The following is a 27,892-nucleotide window of genomic DNA, read 5'->3' on the forward strand; positions in this document are numbered from 1 at the left end:
CTTACGCAGCGCGCGGCGGAGCGCTTTGTCTTTGCTCGGCCGCTCGCGCGCTCGCTGCGGCTAATCGCGCTTTCCTTTCAGCCGCCTCGGCGCTGTTTGCACTCGATAAGGAAAAACGCACGCGAGCGCCGCCGCTCGCCGTTTGGAAGCAGCTGCGGCTGCGAACTCGCACTCGGCGCATCCAATGCGCCGGCGATAAGTCGGCGCGACGGCTGCGACGCGCGAGCAATTGTTTCTCGGCAATGTGAAATCTAATATGACTCTCGACAATGGATGCATTGATGCTGCCAACACAAAGCTATCCATCGCCGGCCAAATCCTCGTTCCGCTGAGTCATTCCCGAGGGAGTGCTATTTTTCATGTGCTGCGCTCGCAAGCTGTTGTCTCTGCGCTACGTACGCAACAAGTGCATCGTCTGTTTCGGCCCAAGTGTTGAAGCGTTCTTATAAATTATGAAAAACTGTCTGACGACACTGACGAACGACAGATGACCGCTCAAACTACTTGCGGAATGTGCCTAGCGCGTAGCTTATAAAATCAAATATTGAAAGTCATAGGCTAAAGGAAATTTCTAACGAAACGTTACCTTTCAAGACTCGATGAAATTAGCATTCTAATCACTCTTTTAACATTATAGTCACTCAAATTATACACTCAGAATTCACACGCCTAACAAGAAACAAAAACCGCAGGGAACGAAAGTATGGTTAGGAAAGCATACGAAAAAATAATAAAAGAACGAAGCATCGAGCACGATTTTTTAATTTACAAGAATATAGCGAGCGAGATTGGTTTTAATAGCTACAATGTAGTTTCAGAGTCCACGGACAAGAGGTAATTATTCCTCTTCCGTGGATGAGCGGTTTATTCTAATGCGCGTACTGCATTATCTGCCCATTGTGCTTGGCAAATAAAGAAATAAAAAGTAATAGAATAAATTTAAATAATGCAGTTGATAAAGTCAGATAGCATTTCAATTTTCTGATAATTCGTATGATTGAGTACATTGCTTCCACGATCTTAATTACGCACGAGTAGGAGCTATTACCATAACAATTGAATGAACAATAATGCAGGATATTTTTATAGATCGACACCGATACAGCAATAAACGTACTCTTAATAAACAAAGCACATTCCAAACTACTCCGATGAATTATTCCAAGTATCGTACATCAAAAATGACTTACCATCGCAGCAAATAGCGCAGTGGTGCTCTGGGCGTGTTCATAAATCTCCATAGCTTCTCTCTCTGTCTTTCTCGGCAGCGGACGACCCGAGTGGAAGAGCAGTAAAAAAGAGAAACGGAGAGGACGAGACGAGAGAGCCCAAACCAACAACAACAGCAACAAAATAGCCTTTGCGTGCAGCACACACGCTCGTTGACTCGCGCAGCAACGGCAGCAGCAGCCGCTTCTGCCCGTTCAATTAGTTCATTAACGTCGGGACGCACGGCAGCGCAGATCAAAGCAACTCGCGCACCCTCGCGCCGAATTGACGTGCAACTCGCCCCTCATTAAAATTCGCCCGCGCACGCTCGTCGACGTAACCGCACGCGCGCGGATTTTCATTTTTAACCGACATTAATTACCAGTGCGACACAAATCCACGCCGCGTGTCAGCACCCGACACAAAGCTCTCTCTCTCTCTCTCTCTCTCTCTCTCTCTCTCTCTCTCTCTTTCTCTCTCTCTCACTCACTCTCTCTCTCGGCCATTTATACGCCGAAAGTTATCATGCACGCGCGGCTTATATTTAGCACAGCAAATGTGGAGCACAATGCGGATTTTTGCTAAATTTAGATTAAACATCTGGCTATAAATAGACAGCGAGAGCGCTTTAGGTAAATTTAAATCATGCAAGCCAAGTACATGACAGACTCATTTGTATTCTCGCGCGCACGGGCGAGTTGAATTTTGCAGTCTGTCGCGTTTCACCGTTGAGCTATCTCTCTCTCTCTCTCTCTCTCTCTCTCTCTCTCTCTCTCTCTCTCTCTCTCTCTCTCTCTCTCTCTCTCTCTCTCTCTCTCTCTCTTTGTAGGTGTTATATCTCATCTCGATATACTATATAATCCTCGTATTGTTACTTCAATGATTTTTGCGCTATTTTCATGATAGATCGAAAGCTGGATGCACGACTAATTGTATTTTTCGACTCCTGCGAAGTCACAAAGTGGAAAACTATTATAAAATCGCTGGGTCGCATGCTCATGGACGTCTGTATCTTTTTCCGTTGCGTCGGTATCCCGCACGAGAAACTCGTTCGTCAACGAAAAGAGTAGTCGATGTGCAAACGCACTTGTAACGTAATAATTTACGTCATGTAGTTCTTTTGTAGGATTCACAAAACTAAAAGATATTCGTATTATCGTGATGAAGATCCTTCATTCGTATCAATTTCGTAAGATGTTGCTTCCGACGAGCCGAAAAAAATGTATTGTTCTCTGCTGAATAAAAAATCAGACAAATCTCAATAGACCCATGCTACACTTTAAATAGTCTTTCATTTTGTCTGAAATTCGCGACAGCATTAAAATTCATTAACAGAAAATCAGCTTGTTCTCCCCTCCCCCTCACTCGGAACTTGTAATGTTCATCCGTGCAAAACCAAGCGAAAGAGAGATTCCCTCGTGCAGCTCAGTTTTCCTGGAGCACATTGTACATATATCTATGTGGGGTCTTTCGGTCGAGCAATGGACAATATCGCGTCGCTCGGCGCAATTACAAATTCCCATAGTGCTTGGGTGGGGGGGGGGGGGTGCAGGCTGCCTGGCAGGGCTGCGCGCATCGCCCCGTGGAGAATTCGGTGCCCGCGCGAAAGAGACAAGGGAGAGGCTTGTCCGCCCGAGATGAGAAGCGCCGAGTGATCCGCCTGTCAATGAGAGCCTTTTAATTTCGCTCGGCTATCCAGCCATACGCCGCAGGTGCAACATCCTCGTGCGGGTACGCGCGCGTGCACACATAAGAGGGGAGGGCAGATGCCCGAGCTTTCTCGCGCTTCTACGCTGGCGCTTTTAATTCGGCGTGCTTATAATGGCCATGACGAATTTCTGGAGATACCTTTAGGGGACGAAGGTTCCGGCATCGCGCTCGATGCTCGAAACTTTTCCATGCCTACACCGATTTTTCATGTCCACTAATAATTACTCGACGCGGCTCCAATGGAGCGAAAAGTAGGCTGAACAAAAAAATGCCGATCCCCAATAATGCCAATATCGAATTTGCTAGGCGTTGTTGGTAATGCGCACGATCTCGCTGGCAATATTGTCACATTTTTTCACGACTTTAATAGAAAAAACAAAAAAGAGCAGCTTCGCTCGTCGAACGCGATCCAAACTATTCGATAATAATGAAGCTCAATAACCATTGAATATATAATCGCGACCGCGCGCAGATTTCCGATAGCCCTTGAATGCCCATATTGCACATATCCGCGGATGTGAAAAAAATTACGGAGAAGAGGAAAAAAGCGGTACTGCCGGCATTGAGCGGCGGTGCACAAAGAATAAGAGAGCCCGAATCAATTATCGGAGCTCACATTCGACTGGGTCCTCGAGGCTGTCGATAGCGCGCGGCGGATTGTAAAATGAGGGCCGAAAAGATTCATGCGCCTCGCTCGCTCGCTCCCAGGAATACGCGGGGAAGGCGTAACCCAGATTATACCGCTCTTTGCCGAACTGCATTGTATTAAGCGCTCGCTCTCCCGTGCTCTCCCGTATCGCTCTCCAGCATAACGGCTGGCTCGTAAACTACGAGGCGCGCGTCGCCCGCCTGCCCTCAAAACGCGAGCGCCACCATTCGTGCACCGCGCCGACGGAGTTGCCGACAATGCCGCCTCTGAAATATGCATCGATTGCCGTAGCGCGCCGCGCGCACGAGTCCCCGAGCGCTCGCGGATGAATCATCTTGACTTGCAGCCTGCGCAAAGACCTGCCTCGTTAAACGTAGGCGAGTCTCCGTTGTTTCCTCGGCAATCGGCCGGATTCGAGCGCCTGCGCGCATCGCGATTCAATCCCAACGGCTAATTTTAGGGTCGCTCCAAGAGTGCGGTGCTCGAGCGCGCGCGCGCGCGTTCTCCGATGCGTGCGCGATGCCCGTTGCAGCTCGACCGCAAGCTTTTACTATTCGCACCGCAAACTGTTCTTCACAATGCGAGCGGGCACGCTAAGAAAAAAAAAAAAAAAAAAAACAAAACAAAAAATAAAGAAAGAAAACAATGTTCAGTATTCATTGTAGGTTCTTTATCCGCGCGACGCGCGCTCTGCTTGCACTTGGAAAAAGTACATACCCACATACCACAGGAATGTTTTGCGCCTTCTACTCGACGACCGACTGTTACGGAAGAGTTGGCTTTTCATCGGGATCGCGTGAATCTGCCAAACTTACTTCCTCGAATTGGCAACGATATGCCGTCGTCGATCGAGCAAGGAAACTGGATGAGGTTACGAAAAACAATGGGATTGGTCAATAAAAAGATTCGGTACTACGCGCAGAAGCCGATTCCCCTTGATCCACGAGGCAAGTAAATGAACCTGTCAAAACAAAAGCCAACGGCAGCCACCTCGGAGCCCGCGAGCATCTATATATCCGAGTGAACCTGTCGATCCCATAATCGCTCCTGCACGCTCTCAATATCGCTCGAAAAAAACAAAAAAAAAGCATTCCTCAGCCCATGCCATCGTCTCGCTCCCTCTCATGACGGCACCTATAGCTATAGACGTAGCAGCAGTAGTAAAAAAAAGAGGCAATAGAATTCGACAGACACGCGCATTCTCAAGGGACACGCGAAAACGAGCCTCTTTCCTCCTCCTCCTTCTCTCTCTCTTTCTCTCTCTCTTCTTGTTCGTCCTCCCCGCGCGCGCTCGCGTTTGCGGGTATATAAACGACGAATATATAGGCGCGCGTATGTGTGTGCCGTCGCTGACTATGTACGAAGGGGTGGGAACCCTTCGCGCTCGACATTCCCAACACAGAGGCATGGCCGAGGCTACTGCTACTGCTACTGCTACCGTGCCGCCGCTTATACGTGCCAGTATTACGGCTCTATGTGCAAAACGTCCGACCGCAGACGCTAATCTTTCTCCGCGCGCTCTTCGACTTGAGCGCCTCCCGGACCAAAGCGAAAGCGTCTCTCTCTCTCTCTCTCTCTCGCCTCTCCGCTTCCGACGTCTACCTGCTGTCTTAATGATCTTGCAGAATTATGTATCGCGCAACTTGCGCCCCGTAACGCTGATTCACTCGCAAGCTGTACCGACAACGAAACAACTTTTTTTTCGGACGGTTCGCTAGTCACGTGCGAGATGTAACACCCATTGCGTGGCCAACTTTCATAACTGCGAAAGCTATTTACTTTCATTTACTTTCAAACAACTCTAAGCCCCCGTGAAAGTTTGCCGAATGCAATTTTTCTCTATATCGCTCGGCGCTCGGCTCGCGCGCCTCCTCTGGATAAAAATATACTCTGCCCACCAATATTGACAGTCCGAGCATAACGAGGCGATCGGCTAAATTAATTAACTGGCAACCGCCCAACAAGAAATGCGTTGCGAGCAGCGTCGAAAAAGTGCGGACGCGATCGATGCTCTCCTGGAATTGGAGCACAATATCGAAATCCGCTTTCGAGCAAACAAAAGAGAGAGAGAGAGAGAGAAAGAGAGAGAGAGAGAGAGAGAGAGAGACAGCTTTCGAAAAAAGGCAGAGGGAGAAAGAATCAGGAGCGAACACGGTATAAAATTTCACAGATGCATGCGGCGTAAAAAATGTACGTGTAGTGTTAGAGGATGAGTGAGTTGCCAGGGCGGGGGGATGGGGGTTTCATTTGCTCGGTTGTGCGCGTCAATCGATTTCCCCCGTACGTAAGCGCACAGGTAGGTGCCAGACGCGCGCACACAGACGCACACAGACGCACACGTACGCGGGCGCGCTCACACAGGTAGGCAGAGGACGACGAATCATGGTCGCGTGATTTTTTCACACGAGTTAAGGAAGGAGGGGGCACTTCTCTCCCGTGCATGCGGCATGGAAGAGGTCTTTGTGCAGTAGGCAAGTGTGCCGTTCTCGTGGCCGTATATAGGCGCGCCGCCGCCGGCAGCTCGCCGTGTATAACGGTGCAAGCGAGAGAGAGAGAGAGAGAGAGAGGGAGAGAATTTCTCGCTGCCGCCACGGGTCACACGGCTGACCTCGATATACCTATACACACGGCGAGCGAGAAACGCCGATTGAAAAGCTAGCCGAGCGAGCGCAGCAGCAACACGTCCCACATTTTTCGCCCGCGCCCGCGCGCTCGCGCGTCTCTATGTGTGTGTGGGTGTGTGTGTGTGTGTGTGTCTGCACGCGTTGTACGGCCTAATCCCCTGCGGGACTGTCCGACCATCAGCGCGCAATGACCGGGGCGATACCACCTGAAACAAGCCAATGCTCCTTTAGCTTCTGTTACACCGCTGCAGCGACACTTCCTCAATCCCCGCTACGATATCCCGTTTCCGTTTTCACTTTATTTTCCGTTCGACGCGCGCCTCGTTATCTCCCGAGCCAAGTACAGGGATGACGATGGCATAGCGCTGCGCTCTTTGTTTTTTTCTTTTTTCAAACCGTGACGGCATACCTCGTTATCGCTTCGTGACGAATAGTTTCCCAGCTTTGTTAGAGAGGCTGAAGAAGAAAAAGAAAAAAAAAGAAAATGCGCTTCGGCCGCTCGACGCGAACGATTCTCGCTGCTGTTTCTTTTCAAATCAGTTACAATGAACGTGCGCCATTATTCGCCCGTTGTACACGAGATATTCCTGTAAGAAATCTTGTCGACCACGACACTTGCACAATAATTTCCAGTCGAATTCGTGGCAATTAACGTTTGGCGTAGTGCGTTAGCAGGTGCAAAATAGCTCGGCCAAATAGAAAGAGAGAGAGAGAGAGAGAGAGAGAGAGAGAGAGAGAGAGAGAGAGAGAGAGAGAGAGAGAGGAAAAGAAGCAAATGGAAAAAAGAGAATCAGATAGGGATCGAGACTACGGACCTATCAAGACGATACAACTACTTCCCATTACGCGCGCTCCCTCCTCCGAAATCCTCGTCCGAGGCCTCTCTGCTAATTCCATTAAGTCGCCGGCGCGCACGTATACGCGTACACTTGTAAGCGCGCGCGAGCGCGAGAACCCTCCTGGAGGCGCGCGGCGGCAGCAAACCGAATTAGCCCGCAATTATTTTGGCGCGCGCGCGCGCGCGCTCGCCGGGAGCAGGAGAGCGCGGGCGAGACGCGCGTATATGCGTGAGGGATATTTTTGGCGAAGGAAGCATCGATGTCTCCGTGAAGTATGGGCGCTTAATGTGTGCGCTTGCTCGTGACGTTTGTTGTGCTTTATTGACCCCCCCCCCCCCCCCTCCGCATCGTTTCGCGAGAATCGCTACACAATCGCCAACTCGTTGTCCGCGCGCTCACCTGACTCGCCTGACTCGCCAGGCCCATTCGACTTTGTCCAGGTGACGAGCGGGAGCTCCACGTTGGAGCTACCTAATTTTTCAGCGAACGGCTCACGTAGAGGTCCGTGGTCCATAGCGCATCGGTCACAGCGGCGAGTTTTCGTAGCTGGACGCGCGCGACCCGCAGCGCTCGCTCGATGACGAGACCTGCTCGCGGGCGCGAGAGGTCGAGGGAGGGGGCCTCGCGCGCGTCGAACAGAGAAAAGCCGCAGGAAAGCCGCAACGTGGATAACCCGCGGGAGCCCCGTGTAGCTTCCCTCTTTCGTCGGAAGTTTTCCGCGCGCGCGTCAATCGCAATCGAGTTTCCTATTCATTTTTTCACGCAGCACACGCGCATCGCCAGCGCGAAACGAATCGATAAACATGCAAAACAGATTGAACTTTGAACACTCGCCAAAGAGCAGTGCGCGCGCGCCGCGTTCTCACGAGTTATTATCGAGAAGGGGAGCGGAGTTATGACAAGTGCGCTGCTGCGTCGAGCGACGACACACGCCGCGATAAGAAAAGCCAACGGCGGAGAGCAGCGCTTCGTAGTTTCCGAAGCGCAGCTTGATAAGCTTATCTGTATGCAGACTTTGTTTCGCCAATTTCGTCGCGCTGAATTACCCGCTGATTGACTTGATTGAATTTAATTAAGGATCCGCGTTCGACGCTCACTTGCAGTTCGCGCCTCATTTTCTCCGACGCGAGCCTACAAGGTTCGCTGCGTAAAAAGATTTGATAACCGTCAGATTTATTGTCTTCGAGATAATCGTTGTGTTTACGAAGTGAACGAAATTGCTCTAATTTCTTCGAAAAAGTGCCAGCCAGTGGTTGAAAAACTACGTCAAGCACACATACACACCGAGATGAATTCCTGGATATTCCGCGGATGCGACGCAGAGTCGCGGCAGTGTGACGTGTATTAAATACAGTACAACACGCGCACTCTCTCTCGCTCGACGTTTGCGTCAGCCGCGAGCGGCTAATTGGCGGCAAGTGGGTATTCTCTCTCTCTCTCTGCGCGTCCGCGAATGGGCTTTAATTCCATTTGCGCAATAAATGGACCAAGCGAACGGCCCTGACGTTCCGTCCAACGATCTCTTGGTTATATACGCTGCTTTGGATTCTTCGTGTCGCTGCTGTGTTTTCCTTCTCTCTCGCGCTTTTTCCCAACGTGAACCTAGCAATTTCAATTTTCTTATCGAGTTACGGGATGCTTTCGCTCTCCGCGACGGAGTTGACGTATCGCGCTTCTGCTCTATAGTGCATAACGTTTCATGTGTGCATGGTCGTAGAGGTTGGCATGACGTTCACGGATAAAAGTGAAAATAAACAGACGCAAGTTACGTCGCGAGTATGACTTTTATCTGCAATGTTGTTGCGCTACGATACTTGAATTTTCTTTTCGTGTATAACAATTATCACATATAATCAAATATCCTGCTTTTGCCTAATGTTTAATTATATCGACGTTAAATCGAAATAACCATTTCACTTATGTACTTTACATAAAATATTTCTACACGTGATATAATTTTTCGTGCGCCCCTCTTGCGAACTACTGTGTACTATCAATACTTTACGTCAGAAAAAAAATATTTTTATTCGTGTGATTTCGGCTATACTCTTACAATCTGGCTAGTTTATATTCTTAACTCATTGATCCTATCATTCATCCAGCGAATCTCTATTCATACACTTATTCAAATTAAAAATTATTTCATAAAATTCGTATTGCCACATATTAATTTAGTCCCACGTGCAGGCCACAACTTCAATTATTTCAGTATGTGTGCGCGTGTGTGTTTTAGGGGGGCCCCGCCCCCGTACTCAGTCTGCTTGCCAATCTTCAGCACATGGAATTTGAGCAAAGAATTTTGAACCAGGTACTCTAATACTATATATCGTTATTCATAAATATAATCTATAAAACTTTTCAAACGTTGGGATCTAAGATTATTAACTCCCCATAAATCGTGACATAATTTCTAATTAGAATTTAAGATTTCATTACTAATATTATTATCATTTATATATATTCATATTCAAATATGTATTTTATTATCAATGATCAATAAACATATAAGTAAAAATTGCAGTTCTTATTATCTAAATCGATTCAATAAATAATTTGTAAATTTCAGATCAATAAATTATTTGACGATCATAAATTATTTGTTAACAAAATTTTAACATAATTTTTTTCATAACTGCACACAAACATCTGTTCAATTCTTATAATTTACTGATTCATTGCAAGGTATATAATGATATTTTCAATAATTATAAATATTTTACTTAAAACTATAAGTCTCGCAATGAAAATGAATAAGAAATAGAATAGATAAAATAACGGATGACGTAAATATTAGATGAGAATGAATGAATGATAGAATCAAAGAGTTATTAAGAGTATTAACTAGCGTGATAAGAGTATGGTCAAAATCACACGAATAAATAAACTGATTAGTCTTCAAGGATGACGATGATGACAGATTAGAAATTTAATGACTATCTCTCCGTAACTTTCAATTTCAACAATATATTCATGGATTTTTTCGTATAATGTTTTCATTATCGATTACATAAAAAAACTTACATTTTTATAAAAAATAAATAACAATAAATAAAATGACATTTTTATGAAATATACAGTTGAAGTTTTTAAATTATAACAATATAAATCAACAAATTATTTAAACCAAAACTCGACACTATTCATAATGCAAATTTGTAGTTATATAACATCACGATTAAATTTCATTAAACCTAAGAATGTTATTAGAAATCAATTTGAAAGAAATATTTCATTTTAAGTATAAAATTAACTCTTTGGCCAACAGGCGGTAAAAGGGCAAAAAATACATACAAAGTAGTGTGGGGTATATGCAGTATTGGTGTATGTATAGTATAACACTGCATTGTGAAAATTGAAAAGCCTTGATATCTTTCATTACAATCATTTAACCGTTTTGTTTTGCATATATTTCAATAGAACGTTGTTTAGCTATTAAAAAAAAGAACAATCCACCACAGTAATGTGATCCGAAGCACAGTGAATGAAGAAGACAACGCAGGCAGCGAGCAATCTCAGGTTGGCCGCGGTAAGTAACTTCATCCCCTTTAGTACAGGCGATCATAAGCGTCTCGATTTGGTTGTTCTTGTCGTGCGCGTGCGGTAGCGGTGTCAGCCGGCAATTGCGTATCTATAGCATCTATGCTCCTCCTATGTATCCTCGAACATTCAATTAGCGACTCTCATTCTGCTTCTCTGTTGCTCTGTCTGTTGCCGCGGAGGAGAACAGTCGGGCGAGCAGGCATGCAGACAGGCTAGCACAAGTAGGAAGGAAAGCGCTTTCGTCGCCCCCCGAGGGACTTATAGCTCCAAAGCTGATAGCCGATAATTTCGCTCTCGTGACTTCGAAGCGAGGGGTTGCATAACCATCGTCTCTCTCTCTCTCTCTCTCTCTCTCTCTCTCTCTCTCTCTCTCTCTCCCGTTCTAATTTCGAGCTGCCCAGCATTTCGCGGTTTATTGTATTGAGCATCTTGCTCGCCGCAACATCCTCAAGATCTCAGATTAAATTTGTGGCTTTATTATTGACGCTTGTATATGCATAGAGGAATTCCACCAAATGCTACCATAATTCGACACCGTTTAGGAATATTTTCAAATATGGTATACGCTCTTACCACAAACTTTTTTTCGTAGTATTTAATATGTACAATCAACGAAACCTTGGGTCTATAACGATATTGCCAAATGCTTATAACATCCCTTTTTTGTACATGGAAGTTCCCATGAAAATTGGAAAAATAACGTTAATCCGAGTTCAAAGTTGAATTTACATTAAAAAAATACACCAAAAACTATGTATTTTAATGTATTTCATTTGATATGTTGATCCCCTATGAGCCATGGAAACTATAGCATAGTATCTCAAAAAATCCAGGTATCATACGATTAATTAATATTTACATGATTTCAAAACTTTATGAAGGTCAACATGTTGCGAACAGAAAATAAATTAAAATGTCATTTCTAGCGTATTTTCATCCGTAAATATTGCTCTTCTATATCTTTTTTTGCAACTTTCGAACAAATCCATGGAAAATCACGAACAAACACGTTCTTCTCATTGAGTTATTGATCACGGCGTTTTAACATTATTTTGGTAACTTCGTTACCTATTTTCTGTTTGTAACTTTCACGAACAAAAAAGTACGGGTTATAAGAAAGTGGAAAATTGGGCAGAGAGTATTACGAATCTTTACATGCTCTGTGGAACCCTGAATTTGCAAAATGGAGCGAGTGTGCGCATTTTGATCATTCAAAAAAAACGGTACCGCGTTATGATAGTTTTTTTTTAATTTCTCACTACGCGGAAGTATCTGTCGAACTTGTGGAATAAGAAAACAAGAAAAAAGAAATTGTGAAAAGGCTTTTCGTGTTGCTCTCGGTGACGTCGCGCAAACTTTGCGCCAAGGGGTCGAACTAAAAATGGACTGGATAGTTTCGACAAGTGGACTTGTAAATCCCAAAGTTGCACTTTTGGTTTGGGTGCTCTGATGTAAGAAACTCGACAAGCCTTTTTATTATTTTATTAGTCGCCCCCTCGATTCCCTTTCCTGCAATTCTTTAGCGTAAATCAAATTAAAGCAGTAATTTACCAATTGTTGAGGCAATATCAAATAATTGCATATTCGTAGCAGAAGAAAAAGTTCGTGCTTACGTAATAAAAGAGAGAGAGAGAGAGAGAGAGAGAGAGAGAGAAAGAGAGAGAACGTATAGGATTGAGGACTGAGAGCGAAGTGGTAAATGGGTTAAACGCAGGTCGAGAGGCCAGCCAATTTAAATCAGCGCCAATTCGCCTGCACTCCAATTCGATTCGGCGTCCGGGATCGCTTTGAATTCCGTCTCTCTCTCTCTCTCTCTCTCTCTCCTTCTTTCTCTCGCACCCGCTTTTCCCTTCGACCACGATTTCTCTGCGTTTTTCAGTTCTTCTTGCTTTTGTTCTCTGCAAGTTTGTTTTATTTGCATTGGAAACACTTTTGGCGTGGCGAAAAGTTGCTTGTTTTCTAAATATGCGCTGCGGAAAACACTGAAAAAAAATAATGAAAAGTTTCGTTTTTGTGTTTTTAATATATCAACTACGCGCGTAAGGGAAGACATTTTTGTATGCGAGTTTGTCTTTGTGTACTTCATCTGGCGTCCTCGACAAACCCACCTTTAAACCCTCTTTTTATAGTTGCCCCGGGGACACTAAATTAGGGTAACAAAAGAATGAGATGCTTTCAGCTTTCATTTTTTTTTCTTCTTTTTTAGCTCATGTCGCCTCTTTTCACGAACTTTATTCCGCTGAAAGTAGACATTTTTTTAGATACTCTGGAAAAGTTTTCAGAAATATAAAAAAGACCGAACGACAGCAGGCTTCTTTTATACATAAAGCACATTCATCATTAGTTGAAATGAATTAAAAATGTATGTGGTGAAAGAGCCCAGTCGAAAATGTAGATTCGCAATTAGCCTCATTAAAAAGGTAGAAGTATCAAATGAAATGACTATAATGAGACGTCCGTATGTAGTTGAACGTTAAAAGCATTTATGCATCGATGAAAAATCAATCATCCCCGATCGTCAATCAATCAGCAAGTGAAACCATTAAAGCGGCAACGTAGCCAAGCAAGTACCTCGAACGTTGAATCGAACCGACAAGTGCTTACCAAAAGGAAAACAAGAAAAGTAACATCATCGTGCAGTGGGTTTCTTGCGACGCCGAAAAAAACACGGCAAGTGACTCGGCAGCTCGCGCGTGGTTTTTTTCTTTTCGCTCTCTTGGCGTTGACAAAGAAAAGCAGATCGCAAGAGGGAGCCACGCTTACAACAAGGTCGTCTACTCGTGAACTGCGCCCGTTCGTAAGTCAATCGATAATAGCACCGGTATTCCACCAGCCAAACGCCGTCGCCGTCATCCGCACACGGCAGATACATTGGGATAGTTGCGCGGCAGCCCCGATACAGTTCTCGTTTTTCCCTTTCTTTCTCTCTTTCCGCTGTCTCGTGCTATGCGGAAAAATGAAACACGGCCGGCGATTCCGAAGCACCGAGATATCGCTTCTTTCTTTCCTCGTTTCTCGAGACATGCGATTCGAGTCTTTATCTCGTAGATGGCTATCGCCGAAAAGTACGGGGACAGGCTTGGTCTTGCGCCGTTCGTTTGCGCGCAGCCGATTTTACACGCGTGCGACGAAAATAACACTTTGGATTGGTTCGATTGTAGATGTGATCGACAAGCGCGCAGTTCCTTGAAATAGCACCTTGTTTCCTCGGCGCGCCGCGAACGCCTGCATCGTCCGAAATTTCATCGCACGACGGCAATAGTCGGCGAGGCTCCGATACCACGTGCAAATAAAACTATTATCGGCGAAGAGAGCTACGCGAGGTAAATAGAGGAGATCGAATCCAAGTTCGTCGACCCGTTCAAAAGAAAAGCCCCATTTCCGCCTCGGCAAATGAAAAGAAGGACAGAAAAAAAGGAACGAGCTTCGTCGACAATGGCGAAGTCGTCGACGGAAAAGGGGCAAAAACAAAGCGCGAATGCAAAAGAGCGAGGTAGCGAGCTCGGGCAACTCGTCGAGCTTTCTTCGCTGCCGTGCGTTCAGATTGGCTCGGTCGCGCGTGGAGAGCAGTAGGCAATCGATATCGGCGTTGTTCGGTATACTTACGACGTCGATAAAGAGGCGATTCCGAGCTTGGGCTTCTATTTCGGGATTGGCCTAAACGAGCGCGAGCTGTACCTCTCCTTCGCGGCCGAGTTTATGGATTTCGGGGCCGATACCGAAAACGAAAGAGTCCACTAATAACCTAAAAATATACCTCAACTTCTCTACAGTCGTAAACTTGCCTCGTTTCTTTAAACCAAGTCTTCAGTTTGATATATATAGTTATCAAAAAATCCTACCATGTATCGGGTTACATTCTCCATAACGTATGTCGTATTCAGTGCCATTTCATAAACGTTAAAACGCTTGGGTGTCTTTTGCCGATTTGGAATAAGAGATATCTTTTGCGCTCGCCGATGCGTACAAAATGGCAGTCGGGCAAAAAATACACTCGAAAAATTATTGATGTAGATTAGTGTTCTTTAACATTTCGATCGCTATCGGTACTTTTAGAATCAGCGCAAACTTGCGAGCTATTAGACACGAGCAACAATTTGGTCAAGTCTTGGTCAAATGAATGAATTTAGGTTGCTTAAAAAGTCTATCGTGTTCTCATTTGACGTTACGTATTTTTACTAGCTTACGTGCAATTTTCCTATAACACATTGTATAGTTCCAATTTACGCGATTTAACCATCAAGTTGAAATAATTTAAACCAATAGAGCGCTTTTACGGGTTAACATTGAAGTTGAAAATTCAAAAATTCTTTTCACATCACTTTGGAGAAAAGGAATGTTTTTTATCCACGAAGGAGATAGAGACGTATTCAGCGCCTTGAGACAGCCTCAGTCCATGTCATTTTGTAATTTACCAGTCCGTCTTAACAATTTTATCAACTGCTGCAACCGTGCTATAAATTCAATACAGTGCGCTATAGGAATACTTGAAGTTTTTCAATGCCTAGCGCATTTGCTCGGGGAGCATAAACTCCCAATTAAATTGTGGAGATTCACGTGGAAGGATAAACTTTTTTATTAAACTGCAGAGATAAGTTGCTCAAATGAATTTGATAATTTATTCTGATAATGGCGTACAAGCAATTAGCCCGAAGTCCTGATTATAACTACTTCCGAAGTCAGAACTTGATCATTGGAACAATATAACAAAGTGAAATAAACGCGTGCAATAATCATAGGAATGATATATTCGATCAATGAATTGCATCAACTAGAGTGCTATTACCGAAACGATATTCAGCAAGGGCATGTAGAGCGAAGGGAAAAATAAATAAACGAATAAAAAGGCAAGGAGAAAAAGACTGGTCGAGCGCTCGTTGGCCATGCGCCAATGGGTTCGCGTGTGCGCGTCGAGTCATCGATATCGAAGCTTTTGCTCATGCCAGCGTATCTGTACCCCATGTACATATATAGGAGCTTGCGACAGTCACGAAACGAAGCGCGGCATTTAATTGCTTTGCTCATTTGAGAAGGCAAACTGGTATAGTGGGCCTCGCCTGGGCATGTCTTTAATTCGCCGAGCGCAGGGGAGCCTAAGTAGCTCGTAATTAGCGCGGCACTGGCTGCCGGGCGCCGGTATCAGCGCGCGAAAATCGCGCGCCGCTCGTCCCGCGAATAAACAAGCGCGGCGCGCGCTGCTCGTGGCGGCGTTGCCGCGGCGATGCCGCCGCCTCGGTTATAAATAGGACCACATATTTATAGCGGAGCTGCCACACACGCCAGATACGATATGAGCCATATTCGCGCAGGAGAGCTTCTCCGCTAACCTCGTCGCGGCGGCGTCGCTCTCCTTCCTCGAGCGGTCGGCCGCACGCGTATTCTCATTTACCTCGGCTGATCGGCATCGACGCGCCGGCCGATTTGGATTCCTCGAAACGTTCCTTTCGGCTTTATCTTTTTTCCTCTCTCCCTCCTCCGCTCTGCCGCAACCTAAGGCTTTCATTATCCGCTATCGTGCGCCCGCCGCTTGGCGTCGGGTCATGCGCGAATTTACCGAGTCCGAGCATTGTGCCTTAAACAAGCTCGCCGGCAATGCCAATTACTTTGGTCGGTGGTCCGAGCGCACGGGCGCCGCGTCAAACGGTCCGTCATCTCGAATCCTGCGTTTGCAACCAAAATCAGCCGTCGCGCGTGTCGATCGACAATAGACGTCGGCAGTCCCAGTGGCACATTAACGTACGCGCGAGCTTGCGTTACGCGCGCGCACAGCCTGCAGTCGGTGATCCGCGGGCGTCAGTGTAACGCGCCGCGTGCGCGCCGAATGCCGCGAGCGCCGGAGAATCGCTGCGACGACATTGCCGAAAATCTCGGCGAGCTGCGAATACTGCGGCGGCGAGTGGACGATCGCCCCGATGGAATCCCCGCGTACGTCGGGTATATACGCGCTCCGAGTCAGAGGTCGTCGTGCTCCAACGATCAAATCGACCGGCTCGAATTCACGAGGTCGCGCGATACGAGGCCACCGCGACTCTCGCTCTCGCTCTCGCTCTCTCGCTTCTCCGCGCTGATTCGAACGAATCCGCAAGATATATCGGATTGCATCGCGCAGGCCGCAGCAGCCGGAGAAGCAAACAAACGCTTTTCTCGCGGACGCCTTGCTCACCCTCGCCGGCGATTTGGTTACAGACACACTCGGTTCGAGTGGCTGGAGTCGAGTGGAAAATCGCGCCACTCGGCGGTACGTCGCGAAGGATGTCGGTCGCGGAGCGAGGAGCGAGTTATAACAGTACCGAGCTGATTCACGAATGGTGGGTCCTCCCGCCGACTCATTAACGAAATCGCGCGGCTCGATCATCGGGACGTGTAGCTTCGATCGCAATAAATTGGCGCGCCTGCAATCAAGCCCAGGCCGATGGGAATAACCGTGCGCGCGCCGATAAATCTTGGTGAGAGCGTCAGCCAAATGCAGACTCATTTGCATTGATCGAAATGAACAGTAGCGGCCGGCGCGCTCGGCAGCCAAGGCGCAAAAAAAGACGAGCCCGATGCCTCGGGAGCCAACCCAGTCCAATTGCGTAATTCGGTAATGTCGATCGACGTATCGGCTGGCCGATGGGAGCGAGCCGCTGCGCAACGCGAGTCCTCGGAGCGCGTATAAAACAGGTTTACGAGCGCAACTCGTCTGGCTTATTGCATCGCGGAAACCGACGACTGCAGAGCGACGAGCGCAGCGCGTCTACGCGCTATCAGTCGCCGTAAGTTTAGCCGGCTGCGACTGTTAGATGGGCGAGATACTCGCTGCCGCTCGGGCTGCCGCTGCGACTCCGTATATAATTAACGATAACCGATAGCTTATTGCTACAACATCATCGGTGCCGCGCGCGGCCTTGCGCACACCTTGCCGTGAATTATCGACGGCGAGCTCCCGTGCACGCCGAGACACTTCGGCCACGCGTTTTCGATTAGTTCGCATTGCCGTTTCGCGGATGCTCGCGAACGTTAATTAAGCCAACAGCGATTGGGCGTCGCGCGTACAACGACAGCTGCCTTTCGTTTCAACGCACACGCCATTAAGATGTACCCGCGTAATTTCGTCGCGGAGCGAGCGAACGCTGTTCGTTACGTGCGCACCGACGCCTCTTGCAACGGTCCTCTTGCCGGACGCGCTGTGCGCGTGTTCCAAGTCGCTTCGTGACGACTCGATGACAACGCGATTTTTACGGCATTTCTCCGATTGAGGGTCGACGGCCAACGCCGATTAGAAAGCCAAACTTGTCCCTGCTTTTTCTAAACGACTGACTTCCGCGCGGTTGCCGGAGCGCAATACAGGTCGATATCCCTAATCCTCGGCACGTAATTCAATCTGAAATGGCCGCGTGGTCGCGTCGGCGTAAGGAGAAAAAAACGGCGCGTCGTCGGCCGACCCGTCGAAATTCCACCGGGGGGGCGCAAGAAAGCGGCGCAGCAATCGCGGCCGAGAGAGAGAGAGAGAGAGAGAGAGAGAGAGAGAGAGAGACGGAGCGAGCGGAATATTTAATTGAGCGAGCGGCGGAGCCAGATACGGATCTCGGCGTGACCGCGCGAGGCGCGCGATGTAGGCGTAACCGTGTCCCGAAAGGATTCGAATGGCTGGAAGCGGCGCGCAGCGCGTATGCCCTGGGGTTTCTCGAGGCTCGCGCACGGACGAGTCGCCCGGAAAGAGCGAGCGCGGTAGAGGGAGCAGAAGCAGCGGCGGCAGGAGGAGACGAGCGCCTCGTCGAGGGTATTATACTTGCATGAGCCGATCCTCTCCCCCTGCGCTCCTGCTCGACGCAACGGTCATTAAAGCCTTCTTCTTCTTTCTTTGTGCGACTGCGTGCCTGCGGAATCTGCGAAATAGCAATGCGCCTCTCTCTCTCTCTCTCTCTCTCGCTCTCTCGCTCGCTCTGTCTCTGCGTATCAGAGCCTTCCTTCCCCTTTGCCCGGCAAACGTGCCGACGATAGACGTGTGATTTGGACCGTCGACGACAATCCGCGAGTGGCCAAAGTCTCGCTGGCTCCGTCGTTCCGGGCTGTATGCCGAGGGATTGTTAGTATGCATAGCGCACAGCTCGAAGATCGTAATCGCTGTAAATTACCCTCGCATTAACACGCGCGCCTTTTTACTCGGCTTCGCCTCGTATATACACCAGGCGCTCGCTTGCTCCCTCGTAATGATGAGAAAGTCCGGTATTCGGAGGCATTGTATGCATGACGGTGCCTTCTCTTTCATTCTTCTGCAGCTCTTTCTTGCTCTCTCTCTCTCTCTCTCTCTCCCGCGCGTGTGTGTACGACTTTCTCACATTGCTGGAATCTCTTACAACGCGCGCACGCACTCGCACGATACAGTGCAGCTTGACCGTGCGTTGCTGCCACCGCAAGCTCGCACTTGAGACGATTATTGCCCGCGTGTTAAATTTTAATTGATCTTCAGCCTCATTTTCTTATTTACATTTTAATTAATTCAAAGGAATTCGATGCCAATGAAGGAGAAAAACGTGTTGCATACTTGACAAGTGCTGTTCACGAACACGGGACTCTTAAGTCCTTAATAATTATCAATTTGCTTTCACAATGAGAACCGGCGAAAGCTCCAAATTCAAACGTTCTACTTCTTTCCGATCAGGACATTCAATCTTGCATGAACTTTAAGCTCTGTTAAGTTGAATTTGTTTCTATTACTTGATATTCTTGCTTGTGCTGTCTTTTTCGGTACCAATCTACTCAGCCTACATATTGTTAGTCATGAATACTTTTGCGACAACTGTACCTACATTACAAAAATCTTATTCCATTATATTGTTTGAATGCGTCATTCTCTCTCTTTCTCTCTGTTTGTTCTTCACATTTTCAAGTTGTTACCCTTGCGTCATCTCCATATGCTCCACTAAACGCATATTTTATGGAAAAGGCACCCCCCATCGAGCATAACTTTGAAAAAATATCTAGTACGCGCGCGCATGCCGATACATCCCCTCGACTCGCCCTTTATTTACGTCGAATCACATCGAAGTCACGCGTTGCGAATCTTCTCGCTCGCTTTCTCTCTCTCACTGGAATCAACAGGTGTGATAGAGAGAGAGAGAGAGAGAGAGAGAGAGAGAGAGAGAGAGAGACGTCAAGGCAGGATATCCGGCGCCTAAAACAATCGGCTCGACCGCCCCCGCGGCTCGCACTTAATCAAGAGCCGCTGCAACGGAAGCGCGTCGCGAGCGAACGCGATGTGTACAGTCGGGCAGGCAGCGCACGTGCACGCGCAGCAAGGAGAATTCCGAAAACTATCGCTACGGCTCTCTCGCTTTATAACTCGCGCAGCAGCGGCCGATCGAGCGCCCAGATAAATCTCGACTCGCGCGCGCGTTCCCTTTCGGCTTCCTTTCATGCCGCGCCAAACATCCTTCTCTCGCCGCGCGCGTATGCGTGCGCGTTTATATACTTGTTGATTTATTGGGATGTCCACCCGCCCGACCAGAGAGAACCTCGCTCGCGCGCCCGCGGTTTTGTCCTGCGGCTAAGCGCCTGCCTCTCCCTTTTATACTTGTGTGTGTGTGTGTGTGTGTGTGCGTGCGCGCGCGTGTGTGTGTGTGGGTACGCTCGCTTCTTCTCCTTTGACCGCGCTGCATTTTTTCCCCGCCCTGCCACGCGGTTTATTACCCCCGTGAGTTGTGTTTATTAATTAAAACGCTTCTGTGGATGAAGTGGTCGTAATGAAACTTTCAGCGGAGTGACTTATCGCCGTCGGCCTTTTTCCCCGGCAAAAAGTCAATCGTTCCCTCGCTGCCCCGCCGCGGATGCATCGATTATCGCCGAGACATTCAATTAGCGACATTCGAACGGCCGTTTCCCAGAGTATCACGCGTGGTACTCCGTCTGATGCCACGGATCTCGAGCGAGCGGCAAATGCCGCGACGCCGCTGCGAGGAGACATAATAATAATCTAACGATCGCATTATCGAGGAAGAAGCGAAGGCCCCGTCGAATCCTCCTGACAAAAGACTCACGCTCGACCGATCATTCGAGGTCACTGATTCACAATACGCGCGCGTGTTTCAAAAGCCGCCTACCTCGCGCGCAAAAAGCCGATCGCTCGCGCGCGTAAAAGAGAGATGGAATATTAAAGTGGTGCGGCGCGTCTCTACGTGCACAAGCCACGTGGAGCTATACTTCGCCTTTGAAATTCAAATCAGCGCTGACGCGAGTACGACGACGCGTAGCTATACGCCGAGTTTTCGTCTCCTTCCTTCATTGACCTCCCATAGGTCGCATTTGCATTGATGCCAAATGTGATCGGGAGCCCGATGTCTGCTGCGCACGGCTTCTGCTCGCGTGTACTTGCTCTCCGTTGCGCATAGATCTCGTTGATATTTTTTTTGCAAATTCGTTTTCGTCAACCAATTGAAATTGTCTTGCCAAAGCCATCAAATGTGTACCTGTGTACCAAGCTATGGCTTTTGAAAAGTACACTAATCGTATGTCTGTCGGCAAACTCGCGACTTGACGCGCTGTCAACCGAAGCAGAAAGTCCCAGCAAGTATTCCGATTTGTAAACGGCATTCTGCCGAAAGAAAGCGGTACTCGGATGGTATAACAGCAGCGCAGAAAGTAAGCAGTCATGATATAATTATTCAGGGCGCTATGAGCGTAGTCTCAGCGGCGCGCCGGTCGCGCAGAAAATAGGAAGTGTATTCCTCATTCATACATTCGTGACTAGTCCGCGCTCCCTGAATATAGGTATGTATCCGCGTTTTTGAGCCTGGGGTCGCTGCTGCCACACGATTCCATATAGTCGCGCACGTCTTCCGCTCTCATTGAACGAGAAACGCTTTGAAGGAGAGACGCAGAGCGGGCCGTATCTCATTCTACGGATCTTGGCGCGCCCGCGCGCGCGACACACACACACACAGCCAGCGCTCTTTTAATCCCGATCCACGGCTCGTCTTTCTCTCTCATTAGTCACGCCGTTCTCCGATTTCCTCGCGCGCGCGCCTCCATATCCTCCGCTCTCCCGGCTCGGTCACGAACTCGCCTAAGCGACGCCCTGCTTACTCCGATATCAGCGCGGGCAAGCCTTTCCCTTTTCGTTCGCCCGAGGTACGCGGAAAGCTCGATCGACGACCACTTTTCCAGCTTGCCCCGCGAACAACGGCGCACCCCGGACGCGTACGCAAGAGGCCCTCCTCCTCGATGAGTTTGTCCTTGTCCGCGCGCCTAACGAACTCGGCCTGCGGGGAGACCAGCCCACGCACGCGCCCGCGTGTAACCCCATCACGTGATCCTTGTTATTCGCGTGCACGCGCAGTACACATCGAGGACGTATATAGTCGAGCGAATTATGTAGATGCGGAGGGGATTTTTTTAGATGTGTACAAGTGCGTCGACTCGCCTGTGCCTCTGGGCCACGACGCGGGCGTACGCTTTGCCGAGAGCTTTCGATTCGTAGAGTGGCCCTCGTCGACAAGAATACCTACTCCACAAGTTTTTGACAATTTTTTTTTCGCTGTCGTTGTACTTCAGCAAATGACTGATTTCTACAAGTCGAGGCAGATCCGCCTTTTCTCTTTATACTGCGCGATTCGACAAATTTCAATAAGATTAACGGTGTGATGTTATTGTGCCAACTTTGTGAAATACATACTCGACATTAGATAGAGAAAATAAATTAATTATAATCATAGGAGCCGTCAAAAAAATAAGAGAATTAATCTAAATAAAGATAATGCCATTATCGCTTGGTACTCGTCCAAAGCCGAAGCACGCTAAAACAATCCATTTCGTTGTGTAGTCTTGTTATTTCAGTCGAAAGTAAGGACTTTATAGGTAAAAAACTTTTTTTACTATTTCCTCGAGAAAAATAGCACATAGATAATTTTCGCGTAAGCGAAAATAAAAAAATACCTATTTCTGAACAAGAATCCGTGCAAAAAGTCAAACGATTCATTTTTACGGTATTTCTGATTTGATGCTGGGTACTGTATTATTATATGCTAATTTTATGATAATGCGTTGGTTTTACGAAAAGAAATAAAAGATAAACTATAATCAACAGAACTATCGTCGACTACAAATGAGCAGAATGAAGATTCATGCGGCCTTGAAAACATGTACGTATACATATACAACGAATATGTATGTATATACAGAGAATATGCTGAGGACGACGAGGATAATAATATGCTGATAGATGGTGCAAATTTACGTGATTGCCACTAAAACAATATTCTCATATAGTTGTACACTGACCATCCGCCCTTAGAACATTTAATTCATTTTCCAGAAAAATTTGGATTGCGTAAATAATTTAATTACGCAAGAGATGAAAAAATAACGCGAATTCAGATGTATAAAGCAGTTTTCAAAATTCAACTATATAGGAAGGGTAAAAAGCGATCATAGACTTTAGAATTAGAAAACATAACATCAACGATCAGGCGGTCAACTATTGCAATCAATGCCAATGAAATCTACTTGTCATATGCTGAATAATTTGAATTGCTGAATTTAAAAAATTTTAATGTAAAGTAAATATTAAATTAGTTTATAGTTTTATTTATCATATCGCGATATCGAGAAACAAAGTGGCAAGACATTATTATTTATTAGTCGCATATGCTTATTTGAATAAAAATCAAAATATATTTCGTTTATTGTACAAAATGCGATTTAACTATATCTATAACAGTGCTATTTTGAAATATCTTCAGACAGATTAGTCTCGCTATGATAACCTTCATCGAATGTTCCGTCACATTTTTTGTTCCGCTGATCTCAATAAATTATAAGATAAAATATAATCTCTATGTTTATGTTTACACCTTTTATACACTATTTTGTGCATTAAAAATTGATACAAATGATTAACGCAAAATGAACGAAAAAGATTTTTTCGCCACGTCTTCAACATCAAGTATCAATGGAAATTTCCACGCGGCAACGGTCATTAGCTTATAACAAGCGATGAAATCTAATATAGCTATTTGCTGCACTTATGTAATATGTATTTGCCGTTGGAAATATATCTCTGATGGTATTAAGCTGAGTATCCAAGTAAATTGCGTCAGTCGAAGTTATCGGATCTTGCAGTTTCAGTCCACGATTTCCCTCTACTCTGGTAAATTCATTTTATATTATTTATAATTTTTTCCACTTATTAAATATCTGAATCGTAAATGATATTTTGAACGAGTGCTCAAATTAACCAATAAAACTTTATGCTTTTCATGATAGTTCATTTATCTGTAAGAACTCTCATACAAAGCATTAAAAATAAGACAATACACCTAATAAATTAATCAAGAAATAATTTGCTAAATCCAGTGACAGTTACCGAGTATAATGAGTTGATTAATCACAAACTAATTTGAGTGTCTACTTCCGAATTGAGCCAGCATCTTGCCATCCATAATTTAATAATTTGAAATAAGCTTCGATGTTCCGATATCAATATTTGTAATCACTTTTTATAGTATCGAAGGATGTTTGCTCCGAAAACGTTAGCGCTACTCGCGCTCACCTCGGTATGCCGTGCAACTGCTGAAAGTAAGACAAGATACGACTTGAAAGAGAGTTTTGATAATACTATCGTTACTGGTGACTTGCATAATTCTCTTATGAGTTATATCGCATGCGACCGCTACCTGGGGAAATCGGAAACTGGACGGCTTGCCAAGAAATGCAACGTCACGCATGGAAAGGTGGACGAGAAGGGAGAAAAGAAAACGTGCAACTTAGAATTTACAGAGACCATGGCAGCAACCAGTTTCGCTATCCACGCCATATCCATGGATAAATCTGTTGTCGCATGGATCGATGAAGATACCAGCAAGGCACGCTACTTACTCAAATTCAGAATCGTCCATTTTCCTAATTGCAATACATCCGAGGCGAAGATTGATTTTGAAAATCACAAGTCTCTGTTCAATAGCATGATACGATACGAGAATGCTTTCGTTCTTGGCGAAGATGGTACATTCGATGTTTTCTTTGAAAATTCTAAATATTGTTCCGACAGAGTCTGTAAGCTTAGGCTCAATGCGCAGGCTGAAATTATCAATGGGCCTGCTGCGGCCTATGAGCCTATCAAGAGGTTATACGACGCGAGCACAGAATTGAATCTGGTGGACAACACTTACGTCGTTTATGAGTCACGCCGCGACGACACCGGTAGAATTTCCTTGATCAAACCCGATGGTAAATTTCATGGCTGGCTGGCTGGCTGGCTGGCTGCAAAAACGTTCATTTGTTTATTACTTTATTTATTAAGAGACATTTCGAACTTTAGGGCGGACAATCCTTCAAGAGGTTGGGACTGAAAGAACTGACAATAACGACGTATCAAATCTTGACAAGAAAATTCGCGTGTGCAAGACAGTTGATAACGCGGAGATCGCTTGTGAAGTGTTCAACGCCAAGGGTGAATCCGTATCGAAAACCAACGTCAACATTGGATATAAGTTTAACAGCTTTACGTTGTTCAACTTGCCAAATGGTGAATTCGTTTTGGAGACTGGAACTAGGAAGCATGCTCATGCGACGAAAGTTGGAGCCGACGGTAAGCGTATTGGCGCTGTTAAACTATCAAATTACATCTGTAAAGGAGTAGCAGCGACTACCATTAAGGACGTTTACGCCGAAAATAATCAACTTTGCATGGCCAGAATGTGCTATAGTGATGTGCGTATTGATGTCGTTCAAAAGTGTTACGACAATGAAGATTTCAAATAAATTCAAAGATTCTTAAATAGCCGACTGCTTGGATTTCTACTTTTAATCACGAATCAAATATTAAACTCGTAGGATTTACGTAATTTACTAAGAAATAAGCTATCATTTACAGCTGCTGTGGTTTTTTTCCATTCTCTCAAATAACATAAAATATTGATCGGGTCTTGTTAGAAATTCGAGTAAATGGATAACCATGGTAGACTAGACTTAAATTTTGCGATTTCATGAAATTGTAATATTTCTCGCTGTATGCTACGTAAATATGCTTTTATTCATTTCCTACTAAAGTCATATTATGATTGCGTTTTTTGGAAAACAATAATCTCTATGAAAATAAATTTATAATTTCTTAAAATCGATGTATAGCACGCTCCAAAATTAGACATGTTTAAAAAATCTTCTATTTCATATGTAATCACTTTTAATTCAGATTATACAATAAAATCGTGAAATGGTAGACAGTGTCTAGCAGGAAAAATATTGTTATATATACGATAACCTTCTATTAATACGTTTCGATAAAAAGTATGTCTTATCAAAAGGGGAAACTTATGACATAACTAAAAGAAAAGATTTCTTATCGCGCATGATAATAAAGTAGTCTTCCATTTGTTTTATTGGCTTAATTTTATATTCAAACAATGGAGGAATGTAATTATTCTGGAGAGTATATAAGTTGTATAATAACTTAAAGAACGTTAGTTCAAATTTTGGATGTCTTTGGACTATAGCGAAACCATTCGAAATCTGGTAACTAATTTACCTCAATAATTATTCCGTATTAGTTTCTATTTGAAAAATATTACTTTACAAAATTTGTAAGATAGTATTCGGAAAAAACATGTGATAAAAGGTCATTTTACTTCATTTACACACAGTTACAGTGGTACCAAATGATCTACTTCATGAAAGTGTTAGCGCTGTTCGCGCTTATTTATCTCGATGTTAAACTGGCTGAAAGCAAAACAGTATTCAGTAAAAGTCATAAATTCCCTAGTGCCACAACATCAGGAAACTTGCTAGAGTCTGTGGCAAGTTATGTTGTATGTAACGATGTTGAAACATCTTCGAATGGTGTACATTCCAGAATATGTAGCATTACACATGGAAATATGACCGAAAGAAATGAATTATCGACTTGTGATATCACCTTTCAAGGTAAATTCACTGATAGTTACACGATGCATGTTCTTTCTGCGGATCTAATGCTGGTTGTTTGGTGCGACGACGACGACAAAAATACCGAACATCTACTTCGTTACACTTTCGTTCATTTTCCTCTCTGCAAGACTGCTGAAGCTACAATCGGTTTTGATGATCACGAAACTCTGTCATATAGTATTAGCCATTATGGAGAGGCAATTACTTTCAATGAAAACAGCACATACGATGTTTACTTTGAAAATCCAAAGTTTTGTGGCAAGAAAGTTTGTAGAATGACTATCGATTCACAGGGAAAGACTGTTAAAGGACCCGTACCATCGTACATTCCTAGAGATAATCCGATGGTACTTACGGAGAAGATGCCAGGGAATAAAGGCGTTTTAATAGCTGAAGTAGGAATAGACACTGAAAATACTAGGATTTCTTTGCTCACGCCCAACGGTATAAACTTCAATGATACCTTTTCTTGAAATTACATTTACTTCACTAATGACCTTTTCAACTACGAATGTTTCCAGGTTTAAGAGTATTGAAAGAATATCCAAACGACCAGTGGAAAAACAACGATTTCGCAATTTCTGGTGGAATGATATATAGTTGTAGTCACAAAGGCCATATGCAAATCGAATGCCAACTTTTTGACGCCAGTGGAACATCTTTGTCGAAATACGATTTGGATATTGGCAGCCAAAATTTTGACAAATTTGCTACGGCCAATGCGCCCAACGGTGGAATTTATTTGTTGACTGCAAGAGAAAATACACTTCGCAGTAACCTTACAAAGTTTGACGCCAATCATCAACGTCTTGGTACTGTTGGATTACTTGAGCTTACGTGCGATTATGATAAAATTTCTGTAAAGGTATTGTATGAAGAAAATGGTCAAAACTGCGTCTCTAGTATGTGCTATGATAAAGAACACGTCGAACTTTCAAAGAATTGTTATGGTGACGAAGAATTAAAATAACTAAATGTATAATTGATAAATCACTGTACATTAACAACGTCAGTATATTTCGATTTATAAATTTGTCTATTAAAATAAATTATTTTCATATATTTGGAAAACATTGTTTGAGCAAATGAATTTACATTAAAACTATGAAAATCCCTACCGTTATCATAAAATCGTAGTCTCATCACAGGTCAACAGGATCAACTACTTGTAGAAATCAATGATACTTAAAGCTTTCGTTTTGGAAAATAATTTAATGATATGCGGGACTGTATAGGTGAAAGTAAAGCCGACAGTAGTTCACGGTGACGACTTCCTTATCAAACTCGATGTTGTTATCCGATTGACGTTGACAAAGATGTTTCGAGTCCCTTGCCGAGACTGTGAAAATTCGTTTGATAAATTTAGGACGAACATCTTCTTACCCTGTCCAGTCTTTAGCAGACACTGATAAGAGCGGCAA

At 45.3% G+C, this 27,892-nt stretch overlaps 1 protein-coding gene and 2 long non-coding RNA genes across 3 annotated transcripts in view; 2 read left to right on the plus strand and 1 right to left on the minus strand.

Moving 5' to 3' along the window:
• Nucleotides 1-8,060: 8,060 nt before the first annotated feature.
• Nucleotides 8,061-27,892, plus strand: part of LOC131664592 (uncharacterized) — a 30,313-nt gene continuing 10,481 nt past the window's right edge. The window contains exon 1 of the long non-coding RNA XR_009301954.1: nt 8,061-8,449. This is a non-coding gene — a long non-coding RNA (uncharacterized LOC131664592). The remainder of the gene's footprint in view (nt 8,450-27,892) is intronic.
• On the minus strand, nt 23,680-27,604 carry LOC131664591 (uncharacterized). Its single transcript, XR_009301952.1, has 3 exons — nt 27,590-27,604; nt 23,914-24,809; nt 23,680-23,694 (listed from the first exon to the last, which is right to left on the minus strand). It is a non-coding gene; the product is annotated as an uncharacterized LOC131664591 (long non-coding RNA).
• On the plus strand, nt 26,010-27,487 carry LOC131664589 (uncharacterized). Its single transcript, XM_058935807.1, has 3 exons — nt 26,010-26,060; nt 26,189-26,915; nt 26,993-27,487. Exons 1-3 carry the CDS (start codon nt 26,025-26,027, stop codon nt 27,439-27,441), a joined length of 1,212 nt encoding a protein of 403 aa, XP_058791790.1. The 5' UTR covers nt 26,010-26,024; the 3' UTR covers nt 27,442-27,487.

Source organism: Phymastichus coffea, unplaced genomic scaffold (genome assembly GCF_024137745.1).
Source record: "Phymastichus coffea isolate CEN01 unplaced genomic scaffold, Cenicafe_Pcof_1.1 PCOF00044, whole genome shotgun sequence".
In the NCBI taxonomy this organism is placed as follows: Eukaryota; Metazoa; Arthropoda; class Insecta; order Hymenoptera; family Eulophidae; genus Phymastichus; species Phymastichus coffea.

Coding starts and splice junctions, on each gene's coding strand:
- LOC131664589 (XM_058935807.1), top strand. CDS start 26,025: ATGTCTTTGGACTATAGCGAAACCATTCGAAATCTG. Junction 26,061..26,188: donor GCGAAACCATTCGAAATCTG/GTAACTAATTTA, acceptor ATTTACACACAG/TTACAGTGGTACCAAATGAT. Junction 26,916..26,992: donor TTCTTTGCTCACGCCCAACG/GTATAAACTTCA, acceptor GAATGTTTCCAG/GTTTAAGAGTATTGAAAGAA.